This window comes from Ananas comosus, linkage group 7 (genome assembly GCF_001540865.1).
Source record: "Ananas comosus cultivar F153 linkage group 7, ASM154086v1, whole genome shotgun sequence".
NCBI classification, from domain to species: Eukaryota; Viridiplantae; Streptophyta; class Magnoliopsida; order Poales; family Bromeliaceae; genus Ananas; species Ananas comosus.
In genome coordinates, this window is record NC_033627.1 from 13,656,196 (window position 1) to 13,682,638 (window position 26,443).

The window sequence follows — 26,443 nt, forward strand, 5'->3', positions numbered from 1 at the left end:
AAAACAAAATTTATAAATAAATGAAATAAAGTAGGGATCTATGGAATCATTGCAATTGATGTTCGATCCCTTTTCTTTTCTTTTCTTTTCTTTTTTTCTCAAGGAAATGGGTTTAGCCTCGTTTACATATTGGATTCACTTTCACCTACAGAAAAGTTGTAAGAAACTCGAACAGCTACAACTCCAACCTCAACTTATCAGATTCACCCAAAACAAGAGAAATCAATTTAAATCATGGCCTAGCTAGTTAAGATTCCAAACAGAAAAATCAGTGATAAATGATTTGAAATTCAAGAACAGTAGATACTCTAAGCCAGAAAGTGGAAATTTACACAAAGCAACCTATATTCCAGCTATTAAAACATCAAATTAGGAATAAAAAATTAGACTGAGGAGAGGGAAGCTACGTACATATGGACCAAATTGAGCTCGAAGACGTCAAGGTGAAGGATGGACCCATCCTCAATGCTGTAGTCCGCCAGAGATTTGGCCGTCTCAAGTAGACGATGGCCATTGAAATAAAGCGCCCCAGGCCATTTACCAAGAACAGTGATTAACACATCCTCGATGGTGTTAGAGCTGTTCACCTCAAGCGCATAATTTCCATAATCTTCTGACTGCACATAGATTTTCATTTCACCATCCCCACTGGGTCTCATAGAAGAGCTAGACTCTGCATATCCCTTGTTGGCTATTTTTGTTGGACTATCAAAGTTGCATATGTAATGCACGTTAGTTTCTTTGTAATAGAATTTCACATAGATTGATCCTAACATATTTCAGGCACCAGTACATATATAACAAACATTAATATTACTTCGGCAAAAAGGAAAATTAAGTTACAATTTCGATGGCTTTTGCCACATGTAAAACAGATACAGGATAATTTGTTTAAATTTTCTTCTTTCTTTTTTTTTTTTTTTCCTCTAGCCATCTTATCGAGCTGATATTCGGTTTCTGATCGAAATAATCAAAAAAATTCAATTCATTTGTTGGCTTCATGACTATTCAATTCATCACGATGTTAAAGAAAGTAACAATTCAAGAAACTCATGCGAAGTAGACATGTAGTTGAATCTCTTTGCTTGCAACGAGAATGTAATTTCCATCTTTAGGTAAGATCTTTAAATCTGGGACTAAAATTAATCATAACCAAACTAATTTAAAACGAACCATACGAAATCAAAATCTAAGTTACTTAATTCCAAACAAAAAGGGAACAAAAAGGGAATAAGTGATACTCATAGGTGTGTGCCAACACCCGCGGCGTGCAGTTCAGATGAAGCACGGAGCCGTGTTCGATTCCGTATTCGGCCAGGGTTTTCTGCTTCTGCAACTCCAGGTCATTGAAAGAAAGCCGCGGCTCCGGCGCTCGGCCCGCCCTGTCGCTGCCGAGAATCTTGACCAGCACGTCCACGACAGTGTTACGGCAGCACACTAGGAGATGGTAGTTGTGGGTAGCGTCGGACTGCACAGTGATCTTCATCTCACTGGCGAACTGATCAGGTTCCCCGGCGGAGTCCCACTTGGAGTTCCACAGTTCCGCGACGGAGGCCGGCAGCTCTGCAGTATATAAATGACTAAACCAATTAAGCAACAACAATTGCAATATCATGATGTTCACATGCAAACATTTGGATCAATTAATTACAGCGAGTCAAGTATCACTGGCCACAGCAACTCCGAGACTGAGAGAGAATTAAAGAGAGATACACAAAAAAAAAAAAAGTAGCAAGAAGAGGGAGGATTTATAGAGATAAGAGGACTTAGTGAGAAAGAAGAAGACTAGTTGTGACGTTCCAAGAAATTGTTCGTACGGATCTCACAATGTGTGTGTAGTCGGGCCCGACGAAGACGCGTTTACTTGATTCACTGTTATTTCTCTCTCTTTTGAAGCTTCCCACCTATTTCTTGAGTACTATTTTTTTTTCTTTTCTTTTCTTTTCTTTTTTTTTTTTTTTTTTGAGGGAAAGATTGCAAGCCAACAAAAACAACAAAAATAGAGAGAAAAAGACAGCAACTCCGAGAGTGCTGACATTCACTGCTATTTCTCTCTCTTGAAGCTTCCCACCTCTTTCTCGTGTACTATTTTTTTCTTTTTGTTTTTTTTTTTTTGAGAGAAAGATAGCAAGCCAACAAAAATAACAAAAATAAAGAAAAAAATACAGCAACTCCGAGAGAGCTGACATTCACTGTTATTTCTCTCTCTTGAAGCTTCCCACCTCTTTCTGATGTACTACTTTTTTCTTTTCTTTTCTTTTCTTTTCTTTTTTTTTTTTGAGAGAGAAAGATAGCAAGCCAACATAAACAATAAAAACAGAGAGAAAAAGACAGCTACTCCAAGATAGCTGATATTCATTGTTATTTCTCTATCTTGAAGCTTCCCACCTCTTTCTGGCGTACTACTTTTTTCTTTCCTTTTCTTTTCTTTTGAGAGAAAGATAGCAAGCCAACATAAACAACAAAAACAGAGAGAAAAAGACAGCTACTCCGAGATAGCTGATATTCACTGTTATTTCTCTATCTTGAAGCTTCCCACCTCTTTCTGGCGTACTACTTTTTTCTTTTTTTTTCTTTTCTTTTGAGAGAAAGATAGCAAGCCAATGTAAACAACAAAAACAGAAAGAAAAAGACAGCTACTCCGAGATAGCTGATATTCACTGTTATTTTTCTATCTTGAAGCTTCCCACCTCTTTCTAGCGTACTACTTTTTTCTTTTCTTTTCTTTTCTTTTTTTTGAGAAAAATATAGCAAGCCAATAAAAACAACAAAAACAAAGAGAAAAAGACAGCTACTCCGAGAGAGCTGACATTCACCGTTATTTCTCTCTCTGAAAGTAGCATGAGCTTGAGAACAGAGCGAGAAAAAAACGAAACAAAACAACAAAAACAGAGAGCAAAATAAGAGTAGATGAAAAGAGAGAAATGAGAGAAGGAACAGGAGGATAAATTTACTTCTTTTTTTTTTATTTTCAACAAGCGGTAGTCGTAGGTTGGAATAAATTTAGATCGAGTCCACACGGAGGCGTAGGTTAGGATAAAATTAGATGAGTCTGAAGTAGAATTTGATGGAATGCAAATATGGATGCCAATATGGGGACTCATCTGTAAAAAATTAGGAATCTCCTATTTAATTTACCTTTTTCTATAATCTCTCTCCAGGATACCCGATCGCATTAGATGTTTTTGCACCATACATCCAATTTTCTATTTTTATTAGGTTTTTCAACTTGAACCATTCATTTTGTGGCAGCATGACGCACTTGACAATGATACTCTAAAAAAAATTGTGAACTTTCGATTCCTAACAACTTGGAAAATCTTAGATTATGCTTAATGGTGTGAATTACTGATTCAAAAGTTCTATTATCGAAAATAAGACTATAACACAAAATGCTTTGTGCCGTTAATATAACGCTAGCTTAGCTTTATGCTTTAATTTTCAAAACTTTTGAGAGAATTCACATCTTCAAAGTCCACTAATAAAAGAAGAATTTTAAAAATTCATCAAGTAAATTCAAGATATTAATCATTTTCCGGGACCAAGGGGCCAATCCTCTCTTCAAATATAAAACAACGAAAGAAGAAACAAATCCTTCACATAACTAAGCTCCATCAAAATAATTAACAAACATTAATTTAACTTGAAAACTTAGTATAAATCTTTTGCTTATATTATTCTTTGAAGTGTGCCTCTTTAATCATGGTTACAATATGTGAACTATGGTTTGTACAATATATTTATGATATAATTTGATATAGTGCTAGCAACGTACCTTCTAAGTTACAATCCATTTGGATGTATGTGGTGGCTAACAATCATAATAGGACCATCAGATAACATCAATCAAATAGTAGGCACTAAGATGATGCACAATTAAATTAATGAGAAATGACATTCAATATAATTGAAATCATTCTCATGTTTACTTTGTGTGCTTAATAGTCAAGTAACAAATTTTCAAATAATTGTTTGCTTTATTACAGTTACAATGCACATTCAGAGTTTGTACATGACAATGAACAAAATGTATGAAAATATAGTATTATTCTCCTCCAAAAAGCTCTGCTTCGGGTTTTGCCTGCGCGAATGCCAAAATAGTTTGAATCAATTCAAGTATGAAAAAGGATCGATAGTGTTTGATAAAGAATAATAATAATAATAAATACGGGTAGTATACCTTAATATATCAATTCCATTCATCATCTGTAGCAATTACTACGTGACGTTGGTAATCCCACCTACGCGTTGGTTGTTGCTCGATGTCGTTCACCATTTCATATTCGGTTGTGTAAAAGCTCAACCGGTCTTTCAAATCTTCAACTTCATAATTCGACGCTATTGTCTTGCTGAATCTAGCCACTGTATATGTTATGCAAGGCATCCATTTTAAAGCCTTAACTGTCTCTCCCGCCATTATGCGCATGTTTTACAATCAAATCAAGGAGTGCTTTGGGGTAGTTCTTCACCCAAATTGCTAAAAGGTTGATTTCCTCATTTGATAGTTCTCCCTTGTAGTACTATTTTTGTCAGCTCTTTATTCTGCAGGTGAAATAAAACAACAATATCCTAGAATACTTTTAAATTAAAATGACAGAGAATAATGATGATTGAAAATAGTAGAAAATCGTAATCGTAGAACATAGTTGTGGACGATGTTTCCATTGCATGCACAATGATCTCCATCTCACTGGCAAAGTCAAGTTCCACAACGGAGTCCGGCAGCTCTACACAATCCTTCTCCACCAGCTCTATATGGACACATTGTGTTCTTCAGATAATCACATTCAATTTAGAACATCTAATGACTCAACTGTGAAATTATTGCAGAAGCATGAATTATAAGCTTACACTACAATCTAATAGTAGATGCTAATACAACACAAATTTAAACAGATAAGAAGTTGCAAGTGAAAAATACAGCATAACAATGTTTGTCTCAGTCACGAGACAAGATTATTGTGAAATTGTTGAGATCTCCTAGGTAGAGAATGAAGAGATTACAACACTACTCTCTTCAAGAGAAGTCACCAATTGGAAATCACGATATTTTATTTTTTTTTCTCGACAAACACAATTTCATATAAATTAATATGCGGTACTGCTCTCCTTCGATAGGGCTTCGCACTGGGATTTCCCTGTGAAAAAGGAGAAAGGTTTGAATAAATTGGAACTAAGTACTAAACACTTCGAAAAGCAATGTGGTAGTATACCTTAATATATTCATTCCATTTAGCATCCGTGGCAATTACTACTTGACGTTGATGATCCCAGCTAAACTCTGGATGATGCTTGATGTTGCGCAATATTCTATATTCACGTTCATAAACATTGAAGCGAGCATGCAAATGTTTGTCTTCATATTTCATGCCTGTTGCTTTATTGAACTTGGCTACTATATCACTCCAGGAATTATTTTTATAGTCTAGTATTTTTCTCCCACTTGATCGAATTTGCTCTACCAATAAATCGAGCAGTACTTTATCATGCGCTCTTTCCCATATTGCTGAAGACTGATTCGCTATTTTAATCTGTTTTCTTCCCAAAATTTCTTTTGGCCACTGTCTCCTGTAAGTACAAACTAGTAAATAAAAGGGATACCACAATGTATAATTTTAAGAATTTTACTGCCCATGAAAAAAAAAAAACATTCTAATCCTAAGGAGAAAAGAAAAATTATATTCATTATCACTGTATATCATATAACTATTCATATAGCTTTAACTAATAATTTGCCCGTTCCTAGCGCAGGAGGCAAAAGGACTTGATGGTTGATAACCGAGATCGAAATTCGAATCCTAGTCGATTCACATTTCCAGCTTCGTTTATTTCTAAATAAAATAAACGAAACGGATAGCATGCTACCTTTCTCTTAAAAAAAAAAAAAAAAAAATTGCTCCTAGTTGTTTTTTTTTTTATTCCTATTTTACTTTTGTGGTGTAATCATGACCCGGGGAATCGATTCAAATCACGGCCTAGTTAAGATTCCAAACAAAAGAAATCAATGAAAAATGAATTAATTGTAATTTAAGAATTAATATAGATACTCTACATAGAAAATTAAAAGTGGGGATTTACACAAAGCAACCTATATTCCCTCCATTAATTAACACATCAAATTAGAAATGAAAGAAAAAAATTCAAAGGACAGAGAAAAAGCAAGCTACTTACTCATCATCGTCAGCACGGGCTCCATCGTCTTCCTCATAATGGCCAGCACGGGCTTCCCCTTGTTCGCCCTCAAGTTTAAGGATGGACCCATTCTGGATTTTGTAGTCGGCCAAAGAGCAGATTTCCTCCAGTGGTTCATCGCCATTGAAATAAAGTAAAGGTTCCCAACCTGACTTGAGCAGCTCATGAGGAAGAATAGTGATTAACACATCCTTGATGGTGTTAGATTTGTCCACCTCCAGCGTAAAATTTCCGTGCTTTACTGACCGCACGTAGATTTTCATTTCGCCACCCCCGCTGGGTCTCCTGGAAGGGCCGGGGTTTGCATTTCCCGTCTTGGTCTTGGTTGGTTTTTGAGAACTGCTAGCAAATTAAGTTGCACATGTAATAATGGACGTTACGTTAGCTTATTTAATTGTGGTAACTGCTCTGATGCAATCGTAGTAACCGCATGTAAATTCAAATTTAATATTTTAATTTGATATATCATGAATTTAATCATTAATTGTAGTTGGAACTGTACTAGAAACTATCGCCATATTGGCTATCATACAATTGTAACAATTGTAGAAATTAACCTTCAGCAAGAGGTATGCTTAATTACCTCTCTAATCATGTTTTCTACATCAGAGATAATTTTACCACGATATATATATAAAATGATAAAAATTTAGAAAAATATTTTTCAACTATACGCAAGCAAAAAAATTTTTTTATAGCTATAGCATTTTCTACTGCATCAAATCAAATAAGATGCGTATAGTTATATATAATTGCTGTATTTGAACCCCATGCATCAATCTTTAGCTATACTGCATCTCATTCAACCAAACAAAAAAAACACTTAAGTTACATGTTATACTATTTGATTCCAATATATATATAATGGTAGGAAATAAATTAACGAAATAACAATAGAGATCCGTTGGGATTTAATCTCCTACTCTAACAATGTGATCAATTAATAGTATGATAATTTATATCTAAGAACTTAAAGTGCTATATTCAACAAGGATAAGCACTAGTGATTTGAGAAATATCATACCTCATAACTAAGGAAGAAAGAGAGAGAGAGAAACTACTTGGACCTTGTTTCAACTTTGGAAGCTTGGGTGGCTTAAATAGAAGAAACTAAAACTTTTACCTGTATATATAAAACCTTCCCTAGTTTCCATTTTACCCCAGTTCTCACCCCCACCCAAAAAATACAAAAGGTGGTTGAGAAACAAGAAGAGCTAGCCAATGAGACAAACGTCGACTTGCAGTCAAGTTGAGGGTTTCAAATTTTTTATCCTCCAACTTGCATGGTGGAAAATATTTAATGATATGTGACTATTGACGACTAGTTACGAAATTAATGCATACTTTAAATCGGCATAGAAAATGTGTTAGATTCTTGAATAGAAAAAGAACATTGGGACTGCATCCAATGTTAAATAATGTGACATTATTAATTTTCTTTAATTAAAGAGCTGTCACAGGCCCAATGCTATTAGGATCAAACCCTGGAATAGTCCGAGGTGTAATTAGGTTCATAATCTCTTTGGCTTGAAAACTTAATTGAAGTAATTAGAAGGTTAGGGACTCGATTAAAACTCCGATGAAAACAAATCAAATATATGGTTGCAATAAGTGAAACCATATTTAATGTCGAATAATGTGAAAAAATATTTTTCTCTAAAAGTGAATATTAGAGATCTCCTATATATGTAATTTTTACCTTCATGTTTAATCTCTCTCCAGGGAATTCATATACCTGTGCATAAAATCCTGCAAATCAACTATTCTATGCGTAGCCTTATCATACTGCTGTTGGAATAATTAATGACCTCTTTTGGTCTTCTTTATTTAATCTGCTTATTCCATGAATGATAACATCTCCTAGTCAGCGTTCTTATCCACAAAGGTCTCAGTGTGTAGCACTGGAAAGTCACCTTTGGGCACTAAGATCTCGAAAATCAATGCAGCGACAAATTTATCTAGTAACTTTGTATGAAAAAATAATTTTAATTATAATATATGAAATCTATATGTTAGTAATAATAATTGAACTTAAATATTTTGGACCTATAGTTTGAGTTCAACGAATTATTAATGCTAATGGTTCGAATCGTTTTGAATTCGTACGAACCACATCTAGAATCTCATATAAATTTAACATCGTCTGATAATTTTATTTTATTTTGTATCTATTTTATTCTGTTTTGGATCGATGATTTAAGCCGAATAAAATATTATTATTAACGGTTCGTATCATTATATGTACATTCTTTCATTTTCACATGTCACTGGTTAATCGGTTCTTTCACTGGGTAGCTCCTACTGCTGGCTTCCGAAATTGACTCGGATGCGCGGCTGCATGCGATAGGTGGAACTGAAACCACCTCGATCTCTGGCCCTTACTTCCCCTCTGCCAAATCCGCGGTCCATTTAGGGATGCAAACGGGGCGAATCCGGAGGCGGGAGAGTTCTCCCACCTCTCGTTCCATTTTTTATCGGGACGGGGCGGATTCGGGGCGGGTTACTTTTCATTTTATTTTTGGCTCACACTTACCGCTCCATTCGGGGCGGATCGGGGCGGGAGCCGAATTTTTGACGGATCAAGACGGATTGAAGGAAGAAAAAAGTCTCCCATCTCCCGCTCCATTTACTTGGCGGATCGGGACGGATTCGGGATGGGTTATATTTTTTTATATTTTTTGTTCCCACTTACCATCCCATTCGGGGCGGATCGGGGCGGAGCTCCACCAACCCGGATCCGTTTGCATCCCTAGGTCCATTCGACGGATATATTTGACCATATCCGAACGCTTCTTTGGTGAGCGTGCTCCCGTACGAGTCTGGCACCGCCCCCACAAAAATACTACCACTTGGTGTGAGAATCTATGGAAATACTCGCCCGGTGTGTAGTACTATATGTATAATGTATTTCGTACACCCTACGCAAGTTATTAAATTTTGATATCAAATAATCATGGATTGAGATTGGCAAATGATATCTTCAATAGTTGCAATATCAAGTGAGTAAGGCTACATGCTTCTGAAAATATAGAACCTTCTGTGCTTCCATATCATTTTTTATGTTGCGACTTTCGAATCGTTGATCGGCTCCGTGAAATTTGATCTAGAGTATTTGAAGCATCTAGAAAATAAATTATACGATTTTTCGATATTATTTGCCGAGCAAACGAAGAGGCTCAAAATGAACAGCTGAAAATAAAAATCTTACAAAACGTGATAATATGGCATTAAAATGTTAGATCAAAGATATTGATCTTATTTTATATAGTATAAAAAATTTTCTATCAGAATTTCACGTGATTTGAATATTTCTATACCGTTAAACTTCCAAACGGCTCACTACGGCCATTAAAATTATTGATTTTGAGCCCCTTCGATCACTAGGCAAATGATATCGAAAAATCATAAAATTTATTTTATAGGTACTTCAAATACTCTAGATCAAATTTAACGAAGCCGATCGACGATTCGAAAGTCGCAACATCAAAAATGACTTAAAAGCACGGAAGAGTTCGTGCTTCCAGAAGCATAGTAGCCTCACACATATCAAGTTCACATTTGACATACGCAAACATCAAGTAGGAAAATTGAAATATTAACACGTTGTATTATTGTAAAAGAAAACCATTGCAAGGAGGAAGGACATTCAAACCTGTCACACAATGGTGAAAAAACGTCGTTAGGCTTAGGGAGGTTTTAAATGCGGAGTTAGCTATAACCTAGGAGATGGACATTTAGTTGACTTCTGTTCACACAGATGGTGTAGAGAAATCTCACTATAGTCTAGTCCAGCAGCTCTACAAAATCCGTCATCTCTGGCGGTCAACAATTGCAATATCATGTTCACGTGCAAACAATGTAAATCACTCTAAAAATATTAGTAGTTAGTACCTTCTACGGTTCAATTGCAGTGAGTCGAGCTTTTTTTTTTTTAATTAAACAGAAATGTACTCTATTTTAGAAAAGATACAACAACGCCAACCTGGTGGGTGTTGGAACAAAACTCGTCCCTACTGGGCAATAAACGCAAAGGCATACCGGTACACAACCAGGAAAGAAAACGAAAAACACACAAGAAACGAAAATCACACAGAAAACTAAATCACTCCTAATTGCAGTGAATCAAGTATTACAATCCACAGCAATTGAGAGAGAGAAAGAGAGATACCGTACAAAATATATAGTGAGAAGTGGGAGTATACTAGAGAGGATGTAGTGAAGAAGAAGAAAAATAGTCATAACGTTTCAATAGTTTCACATTGGATAAAAAAAAAATTGCATACGGATGTGTAATTTAATAATTTCTCCGACAAGGACGTAATTTAGGGGACCGGGTGGTCCGGTCCTGCCCTCCTCCATCACCCTTATTTCTCTCCTGCCCATTCCCACTGTTCCACCCCCCACCCCCCCACAAGTAGGTCAGAATAAACTGAGATTTAAATTTTGTAAATATAGATGTCATCAGAATTTAGCATCTAATATATATATATATATATATATATATATAGAGAGAGAGAGAGAGAGAGCAGCTACTATACTATCGGTAGCACGGGGCATTCCGTACTACCAAGTTATTTTTATGAGATTTTTATTTTTAACTGTTCAATTTTAGACTATTTGTTTGAAAGGTAAATAATATCGAAAAATTATAAAATTTAGTTTCCAAGTACTTTTAATAGTGTAGATCAAGTCTAACGAAACCGATCGTCGATTTGGAAACCGCATTATCGAAAATAACTTAGTAGCACAGGGACTCCCGTGCTACCGATAGTATAATAGCCGGACTCTCTCTCTCTCTCTCTCTCTCTCTCTCTCTCTCTCTCTCTCTCAATATATATATATATATATATATATATATTCGAATTCACATTTGAATAAAATATAAATATAGATATGATTTCGCGAACCATCTGACTGTTTTTACTTTTATAAGATAAAAAAATGTTAATATAAATAATAATAAAAAATTAAAAATCTGATTTATATTTGAATCTAAATTTATTTTCTCGCTACCACTCCCCAACCCCCAACATTACAAAAAGGCGAAAAACAAGATAAGCCAGGTAATGAGTCAGCTAATTATTAGAGAACTTTAAGTTGCTGTCATGTGATCATGTTTCAATTCTTTTATCCTTTAACACGGTGAGACGGAATTTAAAGGGTGGTGACCACAATTGATTATTGGTACGTAAATTAAGAGTTAATTGCGTTAGAACTAATTTTAAATTTTGTTATTTAAAATTTTATTTTAGCCCGCGGAGAATCCAGATCCTCAATGGTGTTGCCATAATTACAGAAAACCGCTTGAACTCTACTTTCTGCCAACAGAAGGTCCGAATCCTCAAGCAAGGTCCAGACCCCCAACCTCAATTTTGCAATGTGCACAGGCATGATCCGGACCCTCTCTCAAGGTCCAAACTCCTCAAATTTCAGAATTTTCACATATAGAGTCCAGACCATCCCTCAAGGTCCGGACCTTAGGGTCCGTTTGGATTGACGAATCTGTAGATCCAACGTAAGTCAAGTGCAGTGGTGTTTGAGTTTTCCTGAAGTATGATTATTTTTTGGTTGTTTGTTTTGACGTAACTCGTATAGCCTGAAAATTAAATTCAATTATTTATTCTGTTTGTTTTGATGTAACTTGGTGCTGGTAAAATTAGTTTTGTGAGTTCCGTTATTTGTTTTGATGTAAGTAAGTGGATTACATTATCTCCTAAATATAATAGTAAATTTACCGCTATAAAATTTAACTTATTATATAATTAATTTTTTTATTATTATTTAAAGATAATCCTAATTTATTATAAATAAGATAATTCTAATCTATTATAAGAGAAGTAGAGTTTAGATTTTACTGTTTAATAAATATTTTAGAGGAGGTTGAGTGTGGTGGAAGTCGAGTTCGGCACTTTAGAGGAGGAAGTCGAGACTAGGTGAAGTGGAAGTCTTACGTAACTTGAGTTACATTATATTTTTCACTTATATCAAACCAAATAACAGAAGTGATGGAACTCGAGTTCCATCACTCCACTTACACCAAACCAAACATACCTTTAATGTTTGAGCTCGTAGAGAAAGATTAAGATCCACATCCTTTTAAGTCAGGATTCGGATACCGAGAGTACAATAGCTCAGAAACATTTTTCTAAAAATTTTCGCTCCTTGGAACTCTTAATGACTTTAAAAATTTTAGATCATGCTTAATAGTATGAATTATTGATTCAAAAATTTTATTATTAAAATAAGACTACAACACAAAAATTTTTGTGCTGTTAATAGAACCCGAGCTAAACTTTATGCTCGAATCTTCAAAACTTTTGAGAGAATTCACATATTCGAAATCAGCTCAAAGAAGAATTTTAAAAATTCACTTCGTAAACGTAAGAACACTATAACAGAATTAGGGTTGGGACACATGTTTGGAGCACTTTTGTGTAAGTATCACATTTATACTAAAACTTTTAAAAAATCTACTAATGACTAAATATAAAGCCCAATCCAATAAAAAATAAAATGTCACTTTACTCAACCCACCGCACACAGCCCATTTAGCCCGATTAAAAAAAAAAAAAAAAAAAAAAAAAATCAATTACCATCTCCCCTTCTCCCTTCACTCAATCTACTGAAATTCTAGACGAAGAATCCTTCCCTCTCATCCTCCTCCGCCATCGTAGCCAACGAGGTAGAGTTTCGCCGGTTGCTAAATGCTTAAATAAGTGTTGGTAAATTATCAGCATTTTTTTAGGTTATAGCGACACTCTTTAACTATCATTATATACCTACCGACTCCACATATAGCAATACTTTTTAAAAATGGCGGTAATTTAACCAGCAATATTTTTTTTTATCTGTACCGATATTTAAAAGTATCGCTATAAACCATTTTTGTTATAGTGGAAATTAATCATTTTCTCAGACGGCCAAGCCTCTCTTCAAATAAATATCAACTAAAAAACAAACGAATCCTTCAAATAATTAAGCTCCATCAAAATAATTAACAAATACTAATTTAACCTGAAAACTTTATATAGAATTTTTGAAGAGTGCCCCTATAATAGTGGGTACAATATTATGTGAACTATGGTATGTACAATATATTTATAATATGATTAGATACAGTAACATCCTCGGCGATTGGAGTAGGCTCTTTAACTCTAGATGGGTTTCGGCCCCCATGATGAGGCGATTAACGGAGGAGTTCTGTGTCGAAGAAATAAAAGATGCGGTATTTCAGCTGGGTAGTGATAAAGCGCCGGGACCTGATGGTTTTCCGCTACGATTTTACCAAATTTTCTGGGATACCCTAAAGGGAGACCTTCTCAATGTGTTCCGGGAGTTGTATGAGGACAGGATTTCCACTACTCCTTTAGACTACTCATTTATCTGCCTAATACCCAAGAAAGAAGGGGCAGAAAGAGCTAACGAGTTTCGACCTATCAGTCTCATTAATGGGGTACAAAAGATCATCTCGAAGGTTCTAGCTAATCGACTAGCAAAAGGCATGGACGAGCTAATCTCTCCCTCTCAATCTGGCTTCTTGAAAGGGAGAAACATTACCGACGCATATGCTACCGTCTCAGAACTAATTCGATGGGGTAGTAAGGAGGCTTTTGAAGGGGTTGGCATCAAAGTAGATTTCGAAAAGGCTTATGATAGGATTTCGTGGCCCTTCCTCTTCAGTATCCTCCGATGGTGGGGGTTCGAGGAGCAATGGTGTGGCTGGATCGAACAATGCGTATGCAATGCTAAAGTAGCTATTATGGTTAATGGTGAGGCGACTAAGTGGATCAAAACTAAGCGAGGGGTACGACAAGGAGACCCACTTTCACCAGTCTTATTCCTCTTGGTGGCGGAGTACCTAGCTATATTGACCAGCGAGGCCATCTCAAACAACCTCTTCAAGGGGATTGGTTCTTCACACGAGAGCCTAACGACACTAACCCAGTTTGCGGACGATACTTTCTTTTTCTCCGTAGCTAGAAAACGATATATGAGAAACCTACGACTTATGTGGAACCTGTTCGAGTAGGCGTCAGGATTGAAAGTCAACAGAGAAAAATCAGAGCTGTATTACCTGGGACAGACTGTGGGCAAAGCGGCGAGACTTGCACAGTTGCTCAACTGCAAAGTTGGTACTCTCCCCACCAATTACCTAGGGTTTTCCCTCTCACCAAAACCCCCCACAAAAGAGGTTTGGAGAGGGGTTATTCAAAAATTGCAGCACAGAATCGATGGATGGCAGGCCAAACTTCTCTCGAGAGGAGGTAGACTTATCCTGGTCAATGCGGTGCTCACCAATCTACCTTTGTACTTCCTATCGGTGTTTAAGGCACCCTGTTGGGTGATCAAGCGTATTGAGGCTCTACGCAGAGACTTCTTCTGGAGTGGCCAAAGCAACTCCCCTGGCAAGGGGTGCCTTGTTGCATGGAAAAACGTTTGTGTGAGCAAGAGGGCAGGCGGATTAGGCATCCTTGACGTAGCTGTGATGAATAAGGCTCTTCTAGCCAAATGGTGGTGGAGATTCCATACTGCACCTCATCTGCCGTGGATCAAGATTATCCGGGCCTTATTTTATCGCAGAAGACGGCCGCTGTGGGAGGGGAGAGGATTCAGGCCTCCCTCACATTGGTGGAAAGAGGTGCTATCCACTAACGATATTTTCAAATGGGGGAGCATCTATACCCTGGGCGATGGGAGATCGGTGGACTTTTGGTTGGACAGATGGTGTGGGGATACAACACTTCAAGCGTCTTTTCCGGAGGTGTACGCGTTGCTGGATGGCAAACCAATTTCGGTTAGGGATTGCTTGGGAAGCGACGACTGGAATTGGGATAGAATCCTAGGCAATGAGTCCGCGGTTCCGCCGAACCTGACCTCTATCCTTGCGGAGCTCAAAGAGAGAGTATCTAGCTTTAATATTCAGCATAGGGAGGATATGATAGGATAGAGATGGGGTAGTAACAGCATTTTCTCTGTCCAAGCGACCTATCGAATGTTAAACGACGGAGGCACGAGAGACAGACGAGTTAATCTGATCTGGAGACTCCGCATCCCCCTCAAGATCAAAGTGTTCTGCTGGTTAGTCCTTAAGAAAAGAACACTTACGACTGACAACCTTAGTAAGACAGGATGGTCAGGAAGTACGGCTTGTGTGCTCTGTAGGGTTTATGACGAGTCGGTGTACTACCTGTTCACCCAATGTGTCTTTGCTAAGTTTATCATGGTCATGGGACTCGAGGATGTTCAACCGGGAGAGTTGGGTGATGACGTACATATCGTCTGGGATAAGTAGAAGGTAAGGGAGGGTGGACGAAGTAGAAGGAATGGTCTATCTGAGCTGGCTGCATGCTGGTGAACCATTTGGAATGCCAGAAACAACCTTATCTTTCGTGGCGTTCAATTTGATCCCGTATTAGCGGTGCAAAGGCTCAAGCGGCTAATTGACTCTTGGAAGGACGTCTTTTGATTTTTTTTTTTTTTTTTTTAGAGGCCCTAGCTGCCTCACCCCTGTAGCCTAATTCATATGTTCAATGAATGAAGCAGGTAGCATGCTACCTATTCTCAAAAAAAAAAAAAAAACAGCAACATCCATTTTGATATATATGATAGCTAATCATAATAGGACCATCAGATAAAATCACATAATATCTAATGACTTAATTATAAAATTATTGCAGAAGCATGAATTAAAAGCTTACACTACAATATAATATTAGATGCTAATACAACACATATTTAAACAGATAAAAAGTTGCAAGTGAAAAATACAACATAACAATGTTTGTCTCAGTCAAGAGACAAGATTATTGTGAAAATATTTAGACCTCATAGGTAGAGAATGAATAGATTACAATAATTTTTTCAAGAGAGTCATTCATTGGAAATCATGATTTTCCATTCTTCTTTCTCGCCAAACACAATTTCCAATAAATCAATATACGGTACTGCTCTCCTTCGATAGGGCTTCGCGTTGGGATCTCCCTGCGAAAACGAGAAAGGTTTGAATGAATTAGAACTTAAGTACTAAATACCTCGAAAAGCAATGTGGTAGTATACCTTAATATATTCATTCCATGTAGCATCCGTGGCGATTACTACTTGACGTTGATGATCCCAACTAAACTCTGGATAATGCTTGATGTTGTGCAGTATTCCATATTCACATTTGTAAAAATTGAAGCGCTCATGTAAATGTTTGTCTTCATATTTCAAGCATGTTGCTTTATTAAACTTGCCCACTACATCATGCCAGGAATCATTTTCAAAGTCTAGTATTTTTTTCTTTCCACTTCGAATTTGCTCCACCAACAAACCAAGCAGTATTTTGTCATGCTCCTTTTCCCATATTGCTAAAGGCCGATCAGTTATTATAATATTTTTTCTTCCCAAAATTTTATTTGGCCACTCTCTCCTGTAAGTACAAACTATTAAATACAAGGGATGCCAAAATATATAATTTAAGAATTTTACTGCTCATGAAAAAAAAAAAACATTCTAATCCTAAGGAAAAAAAACTATAACCATTAATTAATATCATATAACTATTCATAAAGCTGTAACTAATAATTTTGCTCCCAGTTTTTTTTTTTTTTTTGTTGACTTTCGAAATTACGCATGTACCTTGTGAGTTGTGAAACACGCTATATCGACAAGGATTAGACTAAAACAAAGCGAGCAATTCTTATCCGAATTGGTAGGATGCTGATGGTCTATTTGGAAGGCAAGAAATGATATGATCTTTAGAAATATTCCACCGAATCCTATGTTAGTAGCACACAAGCTTAAACAGCTACAGTCGGAGTGGGATTTTCTTATTCCAGCAAAGCAAACCCCTTCCTAACACCCCCTCCTTCTTTTCTTTTTTTTTTTCGCTCTCTCGAGGCCTAGGTTGCCTCACCTATATAGCCTAGTTCATACTTTCAATAAATGATGCGGGTAGCGTGCTACCTCTTTCTCAAAAAAAAAAAAGAAAAAAAGAAAAAAAGAAAAAAGCAATTCTTATTTTACTTGCATATTGTGTGGTGTAATCATGACCATTGGACTTGTATTGGAATCACTTCATTCAATAAAATTCCCACCCAAAACCCGAGAAATCAATACAAAATGAATTGTAATTCAAGAATTATAGATACTCTACGCAGAAAAAGTGAAAATTTACACAAAGCAACCTACATTCCCGCTATTAAAACATCAAATTAGAAATGAAATTAAAAAAAAATGAAATTAAGGACTGAGAAAAAGCAAGCTACTTACTCATTTGCAGTACGGAAAGACCATCTTGTGCACTCAAGGTGAAGGATGGAGCCATCCTGGATACCGTAGTCGGCCAGAGATCTCTCTATCTCCAGTAGATCGCCATTGAAATGAAGTTCAGGTTCCGGATCTTTCTTTAGCCGCCCAATAGGAAGAATAGTGATGAACACATCCTCGATGGTGTTAGAGCTTTCCACCTCAAGCGCATAATTTCCGTAAAATTCTGACTGCACAAAGATTTTCATTTCACCGTCCCCGTTGGGTCTCCTGGAAGAGTCGGAGTTTGCGTAATCCATCTCGGTTATTTTTGTAAAACTAGCAAAGTTGCACATGCAACGCACATTAGCTTATTTGTTGTAATTGCCCTGCAATTGTAACTGTATATAAATTGAAATTTAATATCTGATTTGGTGCATTTGAATTTGATCATTGCAGTTAGAACTCTATGAACAAGCCCAACTGGAATGGTTGGAAGTACGCTCAAATTAGCTGTTGTACCAACTGTAACAGTTACAAAATTAACTTTTAGCGAAAGATAAATTTACCTCTCTAATCATCTTTTGAGCAGAAAAATATTTTTTCTTTTCTACATTAAAGATAATTTTACCACCATATTACTTATAGCTATAGTATTTTCTACTGCATCAAATCAAATAAGATGCGTATAGTTATAATTGCCGAATCTGAACTGCATGCATTTCTATCTATACTGCATTTCTAATTTCATTCAACCAAACAAACAAACAAAAAAATTAAGTTACATGTTATACATTATACAATTGATTCCATTAATATAATGGTAGGAAATGAAATGACAATAAAGATCCGTTGGGATTAATTTGATCTCCTACATACTCAAACAATGTGATTAATAATATAAAGTAATCATTTATATCTAAGAACATAAGCTGCTATATTCAACAAGGATAAGCACTAGTGATTTGAGAAATATCGTACCTTGTATCTAAGGGAGAAAGAGATAGAGAAACTACTTGGGCCTTGTTTCAACTTTGGAAGCTTGGGTGGCTTAAATAGTATGTAGAAACTAAAACTTTTACCTGTATAAAACCTTCCCTACACCAGTTCTCACCCCCATCCAGTTTCCATTTTACCGCACATATCACCGACAAAAATTTAGTGGTCATCGAGGATGTGGATGGGTGCCGCGTGGCCCATCGGACGGGCACCTATGAAAGAAAAAAAAAAATGGTGCCCCGCGCTTTAGAGAGAGAGAGAGCAACAGCGGTAAAGAGGAGGGTGACCGTTGGATGGGCCACGCGGTATCCATCTGCATCGTGCCCAAACTATTAGTTTGGAGACGACGTCCACGGAATTTTTGTCCACTTCTCACGCTCACCCAAGAAATAAAAAAAAAAATGAAAAAAAACGAAGCGAGCCAGCTAATAAGATAAGGTCAACATGCAGTCAGGTTTCGGGTTTCAGAAATTTTATCCTGCAACCTGGCGGAAAATTTTTAATGATGCCCCAGACTGTTGATGACTAGTGAGGAAATTAATGCATACTTTAAATTGGTGTGAAAAATGTGCAAAGTTTTTTAATAGAAAATGAACTGCATGGGACTGCATCCAATGTTAAATAATGTGAAATTATTAATTTTCTTTAAAGAGCACCAATGCTATTAAGAATTTAAGATCATTCCTTGGAATATTCCAAGGTGCAATTAGATTCTTAATTCTCATTTACTTGAAAGCTTAATTAAAATAATAATTAAAAAATTAGAAACTCAATTAAAACTCCTATTAAAAAAAAACCCAAATATCGCAGTTGCAACAAATGAAACCATATTTAATGTTAACATCTCCTCAAAAATTATGGTGTATGTCTTTGTATATATATATATATATACACACCAGGTGTAGGCAATAATTTCGCGTTGAATGTTCAGTAAATCCTAGCCGCAATCGACTTGGAGAAACTTATTGGCTCCGGTCATGTTGCCACGTCATCCTGCAATCGCCAAAGTGTGCGTGTGCAGTGCATTTGGATGGGCCTGGTCTGTTAGACCGGGTGCACGAAGAACCCAACTATATATGCTAAATGGAGCTGTGGAAGAAGCCTTGTGATCCTCCCGGTTTAGAAATATTCATTAGACCCAGTCCATGACATTAGGAAAATTTTGGGTTTGTTATAGTATCAAGTTCACATTTCACCTACACAAACATCAAATAGTAAAATTGAGATATATTAACATTCATTCACTGTTGTACTATGTAGATATACATTGCCAATACCAATAAAATGCACATCAAATTTTGACAAGCAGAATAACTTGTAAATACAGAAAAAATTTTTATTAGTCTATCCACAAAATTGATCAGTCCATTGGCTGTGCCCATGAATAAATATAACAACAACACCTCCCCAAAAGTCACAAGTGAATCAAATATTGAATAGTACTACAACTCAGAGACACAAAAGGGATGCCTCCTATATCCGGGGGGTTGGGGGTTGGGGGTTGTTACTCTAAAGTTGACTTTGGTGAATTCTTCTTTTATGTACTACAACAAAAGTTGTAATCATAGAACATCCTTATGAACAACATCCAGCTACATAATGTTGTTTAAAAGAAAAGGAAAAAAAAAAAAGCACTTCTCTCCCACTTCTTTAAACTCACTCTTCCACCATCTCCCCACTCCTCTTCCATTTCTCTATCATTTTCTTCACTTCTCCATCACTTCTCCCACTTCGCTAAACCCACTCCCCCACCATCTCCCCACTTCTCTTCCGGTTCTCCACCATTACTTTCACTTCTTCACTTTTTTCTTCATCATAGACCTCCAGCTCGCTCTCTCTATAAAAAGAGAATAAAAAAAAAAAGAAAGGAAGAAAATTCTACTCACAAGGACAAAGGAAGAAAAAAAACTTAAATAAAAAAAGAGCCAAATAGAAAAGTTAGTTTAGATACTCTGATCACTCTCTTTTTCTTTCTCTTCTCTCCTAATCAAGGCACTCCATAATCGAGTATTCTACGTACACCGGACTATATGGAAATTGGTTTATGTCGTGATCAACTCTTACTACGCAGGGTCATCGTCAACCAATAAGAAACGACCGCTCGGTGCCATTCCTACACTACAGCTTTTGCTGTTGTCATGTCATCATCGACCAAAGAGGTGGCCACCCGCCTGCTGTTGCTGCGCCGACAGCAACGGCGATCCGTTGATGCTTTGCTATCGGCGGTAAAGGCGGCGATGACAATGACGATCCGTTTGATGCTTAGCCTTTGCCGGTGGAGAAAAACAATGACAACAACGATGGCGACTTGCTGTGAGAATCATTGAAAATACTCGTGGGTGCATGTGTACTATATAGTAGTATATATATTTCGTACACCGTACCACTAAAATTAAAATCTTCACATTAAATCCCCAAAATCAAAAAAAAGAAATTAATTAACTACATACAGAGAGTGCAAATTAACAGCAATTAAAATACTTTCAAAAGCACCAATAGAATGGTGCTTTTGAGTTTTTAACCATTGGATGAAAAGATATAGAATTGAGATGATGGTGGTAAATGGTGGTTGGTGATGGCAGATGGTGATAGATGGTGATAGGTGAAATAGTGTTAGATCCAAAGTCTATTAATAATCAAGCAGTAAATCAAGAGTTAGAAACTTAGAAGCACCAAGGGACCAAGGGGTTTGTGCTTCTAAAAGTATTATAGCTCAATTCTCTCTCTCTCTCTCTCTCTATATATATATATAGTACTGTTTATCGAGTTCACATTTCAGATACACAAGCATCAAGTAGTAAAATGGAAATATATATAATTAACATTCATTTACACTGACCGCTTCTAACGCAAATGGTAAAGAACTTGGTGATTGATATATGATGTCCCAAATTTGAATTCTAGTTGATTTATATTTTCAGCTAAATTTATTTCTAAAAAAAATAAATGAGGCAGATAGCATGCCGACTTGCCAACACTAATAAAATGAGCATCAAATTTTGAAAGATAGTTTTTTATAAGTCCATCCACAGAATTGTTCACTCCGTTGGATGTGCCCGTGAATATATTTAACGGCAACACCATTACTACATGACTTACAGAGCAGCTTAGGAAAATGAGAATCATATTCAAAGATATTAATAGCTTAGTTCGTAAGTCACGTAATTGATGTAATTTGATTATCTCAGCACACTGTGTTATTCACATAATCACATTCAATTTAGAATATCTAATGACTTAATTATGAAATCATTGCAGAAGCATGAATTACAAGCTTAATAGCAGATGCCAATACAACACATATTTATTTAAATAGACAAAAAGTTGCAAGTGAAAAATACAGCATAACTGTAAGCTTAATTCATCTCCCTAATAAATAAAACGGGTGGCAAGCTACTTATTTCTCAAAAAAAAAAAAAAAAAAATACAGCATAACAATGTTTGTCGCAGTCAAGTAACAAGATTATTGTGAAAATGTTGAGATCTCATAGGTAGAGAACGAATAGATTACAATAATTTTTCCAAGAGAGTCATTCATTGAAAATCATGATTTTTCATTCTTCTTTCTTGGCAAACACATTTTCCAATAAATCAATAAATGGTACTGCTCTCCTTCGATAGCACTTCGCATTGGGATTGTCCTACGAGAAAGAAGAAAGGTTTGATAAATTAGAACTGGGGACTAAATATTTCAAAAAGTGATGTGGTAGTGTATCGTACCTTAATATATTCATTCCATTTAGCATCTGTGGCAATTACTACTTGACGTCGATGATCCCAGCTAAACTCTGGATGATGCCTGATATTGCTCACTATTTCATATTCATATTTGTAAAAATTGAAGTGCTCATACAAATGTTTGTTTTCATATTTTAAGCCTGTTGTTTTATTAAACTTGGCTACTACATCACGCCAAGAATCATTTTCAAGGTATAGTATTTTTCTCCCTCCAGTCTGAATTTGCTCTACCAACAAACCAAGGAGGATTTTATCGTGCTCCTTTTCCCAGATTGCTAAAAGCCGATCTGTTATTATAATCTTTTTCCTTCCCAAAATTTGATTCGGCTGCTCGCTTCTATGAGTACAAGTAAACAAAAGAGAAACCAAAACGCATAATTTAAGAATTTGCTGTGCATGAAAAGAAAAAAAAAAAAAAAAGATTCTAATTAATTCTAAAAAAAAGGTTATAACTGTCAGCAAATATTGAGAAAGTTAATCTTTGTGCACATCAAAGTTTTGGGACTTCAAAGCCATTTCTCATAACGATGTTACTAGCTAGTGATTGATATAGGAGCACATAAATAATTTCAATTTATTATTTGTAGGGTCTTGGTAAGTTAATCTTTGTGGGCAACAACCTGGGCATTCGAGTTTTATCCCATCGAGGTCAAGCCTCTTTTACCTACTTTGCAAAACTTAAAATTAGGCAAAAAGTTCTCCGTCGAATCCTTTTCAATAAACTTCAAGAAGTATATTTTTTTTTTTTCTTTTCTTTCTCCCATATATACAATATTGGATTCACTTTCACCTACAGAAAAGTTATAAGAAACTCAAACTGCTACGACTCGAACCTCAAATTATCAGATTCATTTAATAAAATGCCCCCAAAACTGGAGAAATCAACTTATATCATGGCCTAGTTAAGATTCCGAACAAACAAGAATTAAAATTAAGGACTGAGAAAAGGGATGCTACGTACTCATTTGCACTAAGGAAGATCCAGTTTGTGCACTCGAGGTGAAGAATGGACCCATCTTCGACGCCGTAGTCCGCCAAAGATTTGGCCCTGTCCAGTAGATCGCCATTGAAATAAAGTTGAGGTTCCGGATCTGCCTCTAACCGCCAAATAGGAAGAACAGTGATTAACACATCCTGGATGGTGTTAGAGCTGTCCACCTCAAGAGCATAATTTCCATGATACTCTGATCGCACAAAGATTTTCATTTCACTGTCCTGACTGGGTCTCACAGGAGATCCAGACTCTGCACAGTCCATCCTGGCTATTTCTGTGTAGCTATAAGTTGCATATGCAATGCATGTTAGTTTATTTGTAAGGAATTTTCATAAAGATCCTCAGATATTATTTCTTGTAGCATGTAGATATATATAGTGCAAAGATCCATCTTGACTATTTCTTGTACCATCTTGGCTACTTAGTTGCATACTGTTGTAATTATGCTACAACCATAACCATCTATAAATTCAAATTTAATATTTGATTTGATATATTTGAATCCAACTGTTACAGTTGGAACTATATGAAGAGGCCCAACCACAATACTTAGAAGTACGTCCCAATTGGCTGCTGCAACAACTACAACAGTTGCAGAATGTAACTTTTAGCAAAAGATAAGTTTATTTTTCTAACCACTTTTTAAACAGAAAAATATTTTTCTTTTCTACATTAGAGATAATTTCATCGCCACATATAAAAAATAATAAAAGTTTAAAAGACCGCTTCTCAACTGCATGCAACCAAGTAATTTATTTCTAGCTGCAGTATTGTTTACTACTCTACATCAAATCAAATAAGATGCGTATAGTTATAAATATTGCATTTCATCTGTATATATGCAACTCCAATTATACTACATTTCCAATATTACTTAAGAAAAAAAACAACTAAGTTACATATTTATACTACAGATTTTAAACTAAATGGTAGGAAAGTAAGTAACAGTCGAGATCCGTTGGTATTCCATCTCCTACTCTATAAGATAATCATTTATATCTAAGAACTTAATAACAGTACTAATAAGCAGAGAGTTGAGAAATATTACGTACCTTGTAACTTAGGGATCGAGAAAGAGATAGAGAAACTACTCAGACCTTGTTTTACTGTGAAGCTTGGGTGGCTTAAATAGTACGTAGAAACTGAAACTCTTCTCTGTATAAAACCTTCCCTAGTTAATTTCCATTTCACCCCACGTTCCCAAGCACATGAAACGCGAAAAACAAGAAGAACCAGCTATTCATGTGACAACGTCAACCTGCAGTCGTGTGGCACGTCGTAATTTTCGATAAACTTCAAATGCCACTCTTTTTAAGTTCGCACTTTTTTTACTATAGCATTATGTTATTTAAAGTGTATCAATTAAGTACTTTACGATTCTATTTTTTTTTCTTTTCATCAGCTGCTTCTCTGTTAATATTTTATTAAATTATATACAAAAAATTCAGATGTCTCACCTAACTTTATCGAATATTCACTTTAATACTTTTTAGTTTTAATTACTTTGTCACTGACCGACCGTCCCTAGAGCAAGTGGCAAAGGGCTTGATGGTTGGTATCTGAGACTTAAGTTCGAATCCTAGTTGATTCATATTTTCAGCTAAGTTTATTTCTAGATGAAATAAGCGAAGCGGGTAGCGTGCTACCTATCTCTCAAAAAAAAAAAAAAAAATACTTGGTCACTGATTTAATAAAAAAAATTAATAAAAAAATAATATAAAAAGATAAAAATAAAACCACGAGATACTAAATTAAATCACAGAATACTAAAATAAAAAATATATATATAAAATTATAGGGATGTTATTTGAAGTTTTTTCTTTAATCTTTTTATCCTCAAATTTTTTATCCTCCAACTTGTGGGAAATTTTTAAGGATGCCGAGGACTATTAATGTCTGGCTAGGAAATTAATGCAGTTTCAAATTTTTTATCCTCCAACTTGTGGGAAATTTTGAAGGATTTGAAGTCTGGCGCACAAAAACAGGTGTTCAATTTTTACCGACCGTCCTTAGTGCAAATGGTAAAGGGCTTGAGGGTTGGTATCCGATATCCCAAGTTCGAATCCTACTTGATTCACATTTTCAGCTAAGTTTACTTCTAAATGAAATAAACAAAGCGAATAACGTGCTACCCATCAAGTTATTTTCAATATTGTCAATATTGTACCTTCCAAATCAATGATCAACTCCGTTAGATTTGTTCTACACTATTGAAAGTATTTGAAAACTAAATATTATAATCTTTCGACATTATTTATCTATCAAACGAGTAGTCTAAAAATGAACGGCTGAAAATAAAAATCTCATAAAAAATAATGATAAAAGACTTGAAATTAAGATCAAAGATATTGATCTTACTCTAAACAGTGAAAAAAAATTTCTATAATAATTTTGTCAGATTTAAATTTTTTTATACTATTAAATTCACAAACACATCATATCAACAATTAAAATTGTCAATTTTAAGATTTTTTATCACTAGTCAAATAATATTGAAAAATTATAAAATTTAGTTTTCAAATATTTTCAATAGTGTGGTTCAAATTTAATGGAGCAAATTGTTGATTTGAAAGCTACATCATGAAAAACAATTTAATAGTACAGAGCCTTCTGTACTATCTATAGTATAACAGTCTAGCTCTCTACATATTTTCTTTTTTTGAGAAAGAGGTAGTGTCTAGCTCTCTCTATGGGTGGCAATCCAGCTCGCTGTTCGCGAGCCAGCTTGTGTTCGGCTCGAAATGAGCTCGAGATCGACTCACTTGTTTAGTAAACGAGCCGAACACGAGTTGAAATTGTCAACTCGTTTAATAAACGAGCCGAACACGAGCTGGGGTCAGCTTTCACATTTTTAGCTAAGTAAATGCATGAAATAGGCAAGAGAGTTAATTTTAATTTGTTATAATTTATATCTCAAATTTTTAGAGTTATAGCAATCATGTCTTTTAAGCCAATTTAGTTAACTAAATATTAATATATTGCTAATATGAAAGTAATGTAGCAGTACTGTGATTGATGATATGCCAATAATTAAGATACCACATTACTTTTTTCACTAGCGGTGCCTCAATATTTACTTAACTAAATTAGATTGTGGGACTTGATTATAACAATTCTAAATGTTTGAATCAAAAAATTGCAAAAAATAAAACAAAATTGCAAAAAATAAAACTTTGAGGACCAAAGTGTCATGCCCTTCATAGTATGAGGGCAAAACTTGAATTTACCCTTATATTTGGGTAGAAATGCATAAAACTTAGCTCAATTATTGCCATTTTGAGCAGACTAACT

General features: G+C 35.6%; 3 protein-coding genes across 4 annotated transcripts; all 3 read right to left on the reverse strand.

Moving 5' to 3' along the window:
* On the reverse strand, positions 3,877-7,290 carry LOC109712515. 2 transcript variants are annotated; one of them, XM_020236112.1, is made up of 5 exons: positions 7,217-7,290; positions 6,172-6,531; positions 5,214-5,568; positions 4,181-4,751; positions 3,877-4,081 (listed from the first exon to the last, which is right to left on the reverse strand). In XM_020236112.1, the coding sequence occupies exons 1-4, from the start codon at positions 7,219-7,221 to the stop codon at positions 4,728-4,730; spliced, it is 744 nt and encodes a 247-aa protein (XP_020091701.1). In that variant the 5' UTR covers positions 7,222-7,290; the 3' UTR covers positions 3,877-4,081; positions 4,181-4,727. The 2 variants fall into 2 exon arrangements, with proteins under 2 accessions (XP_020091701.1, XP_020091700.1); XM_020236111.1 differs by lacking the exons at positions 3,877-4,081; positions 4,181-4,751 and adding an exon at positions 4,830-5,138.
* Positions 15,912-17,734, reverse strand: LOC109712516. The gene is made up of 3 exons (XM_020236114.1): positions 17,446-17,734; positions 16,249-16,603; positions 15,912-16,173 (listed from the first exon to the last, which is right to left on the reverse strand). The coding sequence occupies exons 1-3, from the start codon at positions 17,688-17,690 to the stop codon at positions 16,063-16,065; spliced, it is 711 nt and encodes a 236-aa protein (XP_020091703.1). The 5' UTR covers positions 17,691-17,734; the 3' UTR covers positions 15,912-16,062.
* On the reverse strand, positions 21,707-23,562 carry LOC109713075. Its single transcript, XM_020237033.1, has 3 exons — positions 23,120-23,562; positions 22,141-22,495; positions 21,707-22,061 (listed from the first exon to the last, which is right to left on the reverse strand). The coding sequence occupies exons 1-3, from the start codon at positions 23,413-23,415 to the stop codon at positions 21,975-21,977; spliced, it is 738 nt and encodes a 245-aa protein (XP_020092622.1). The 5' UTR covers positions 23,416-23,562; the 3' UTR covers positions 21,707-21,974.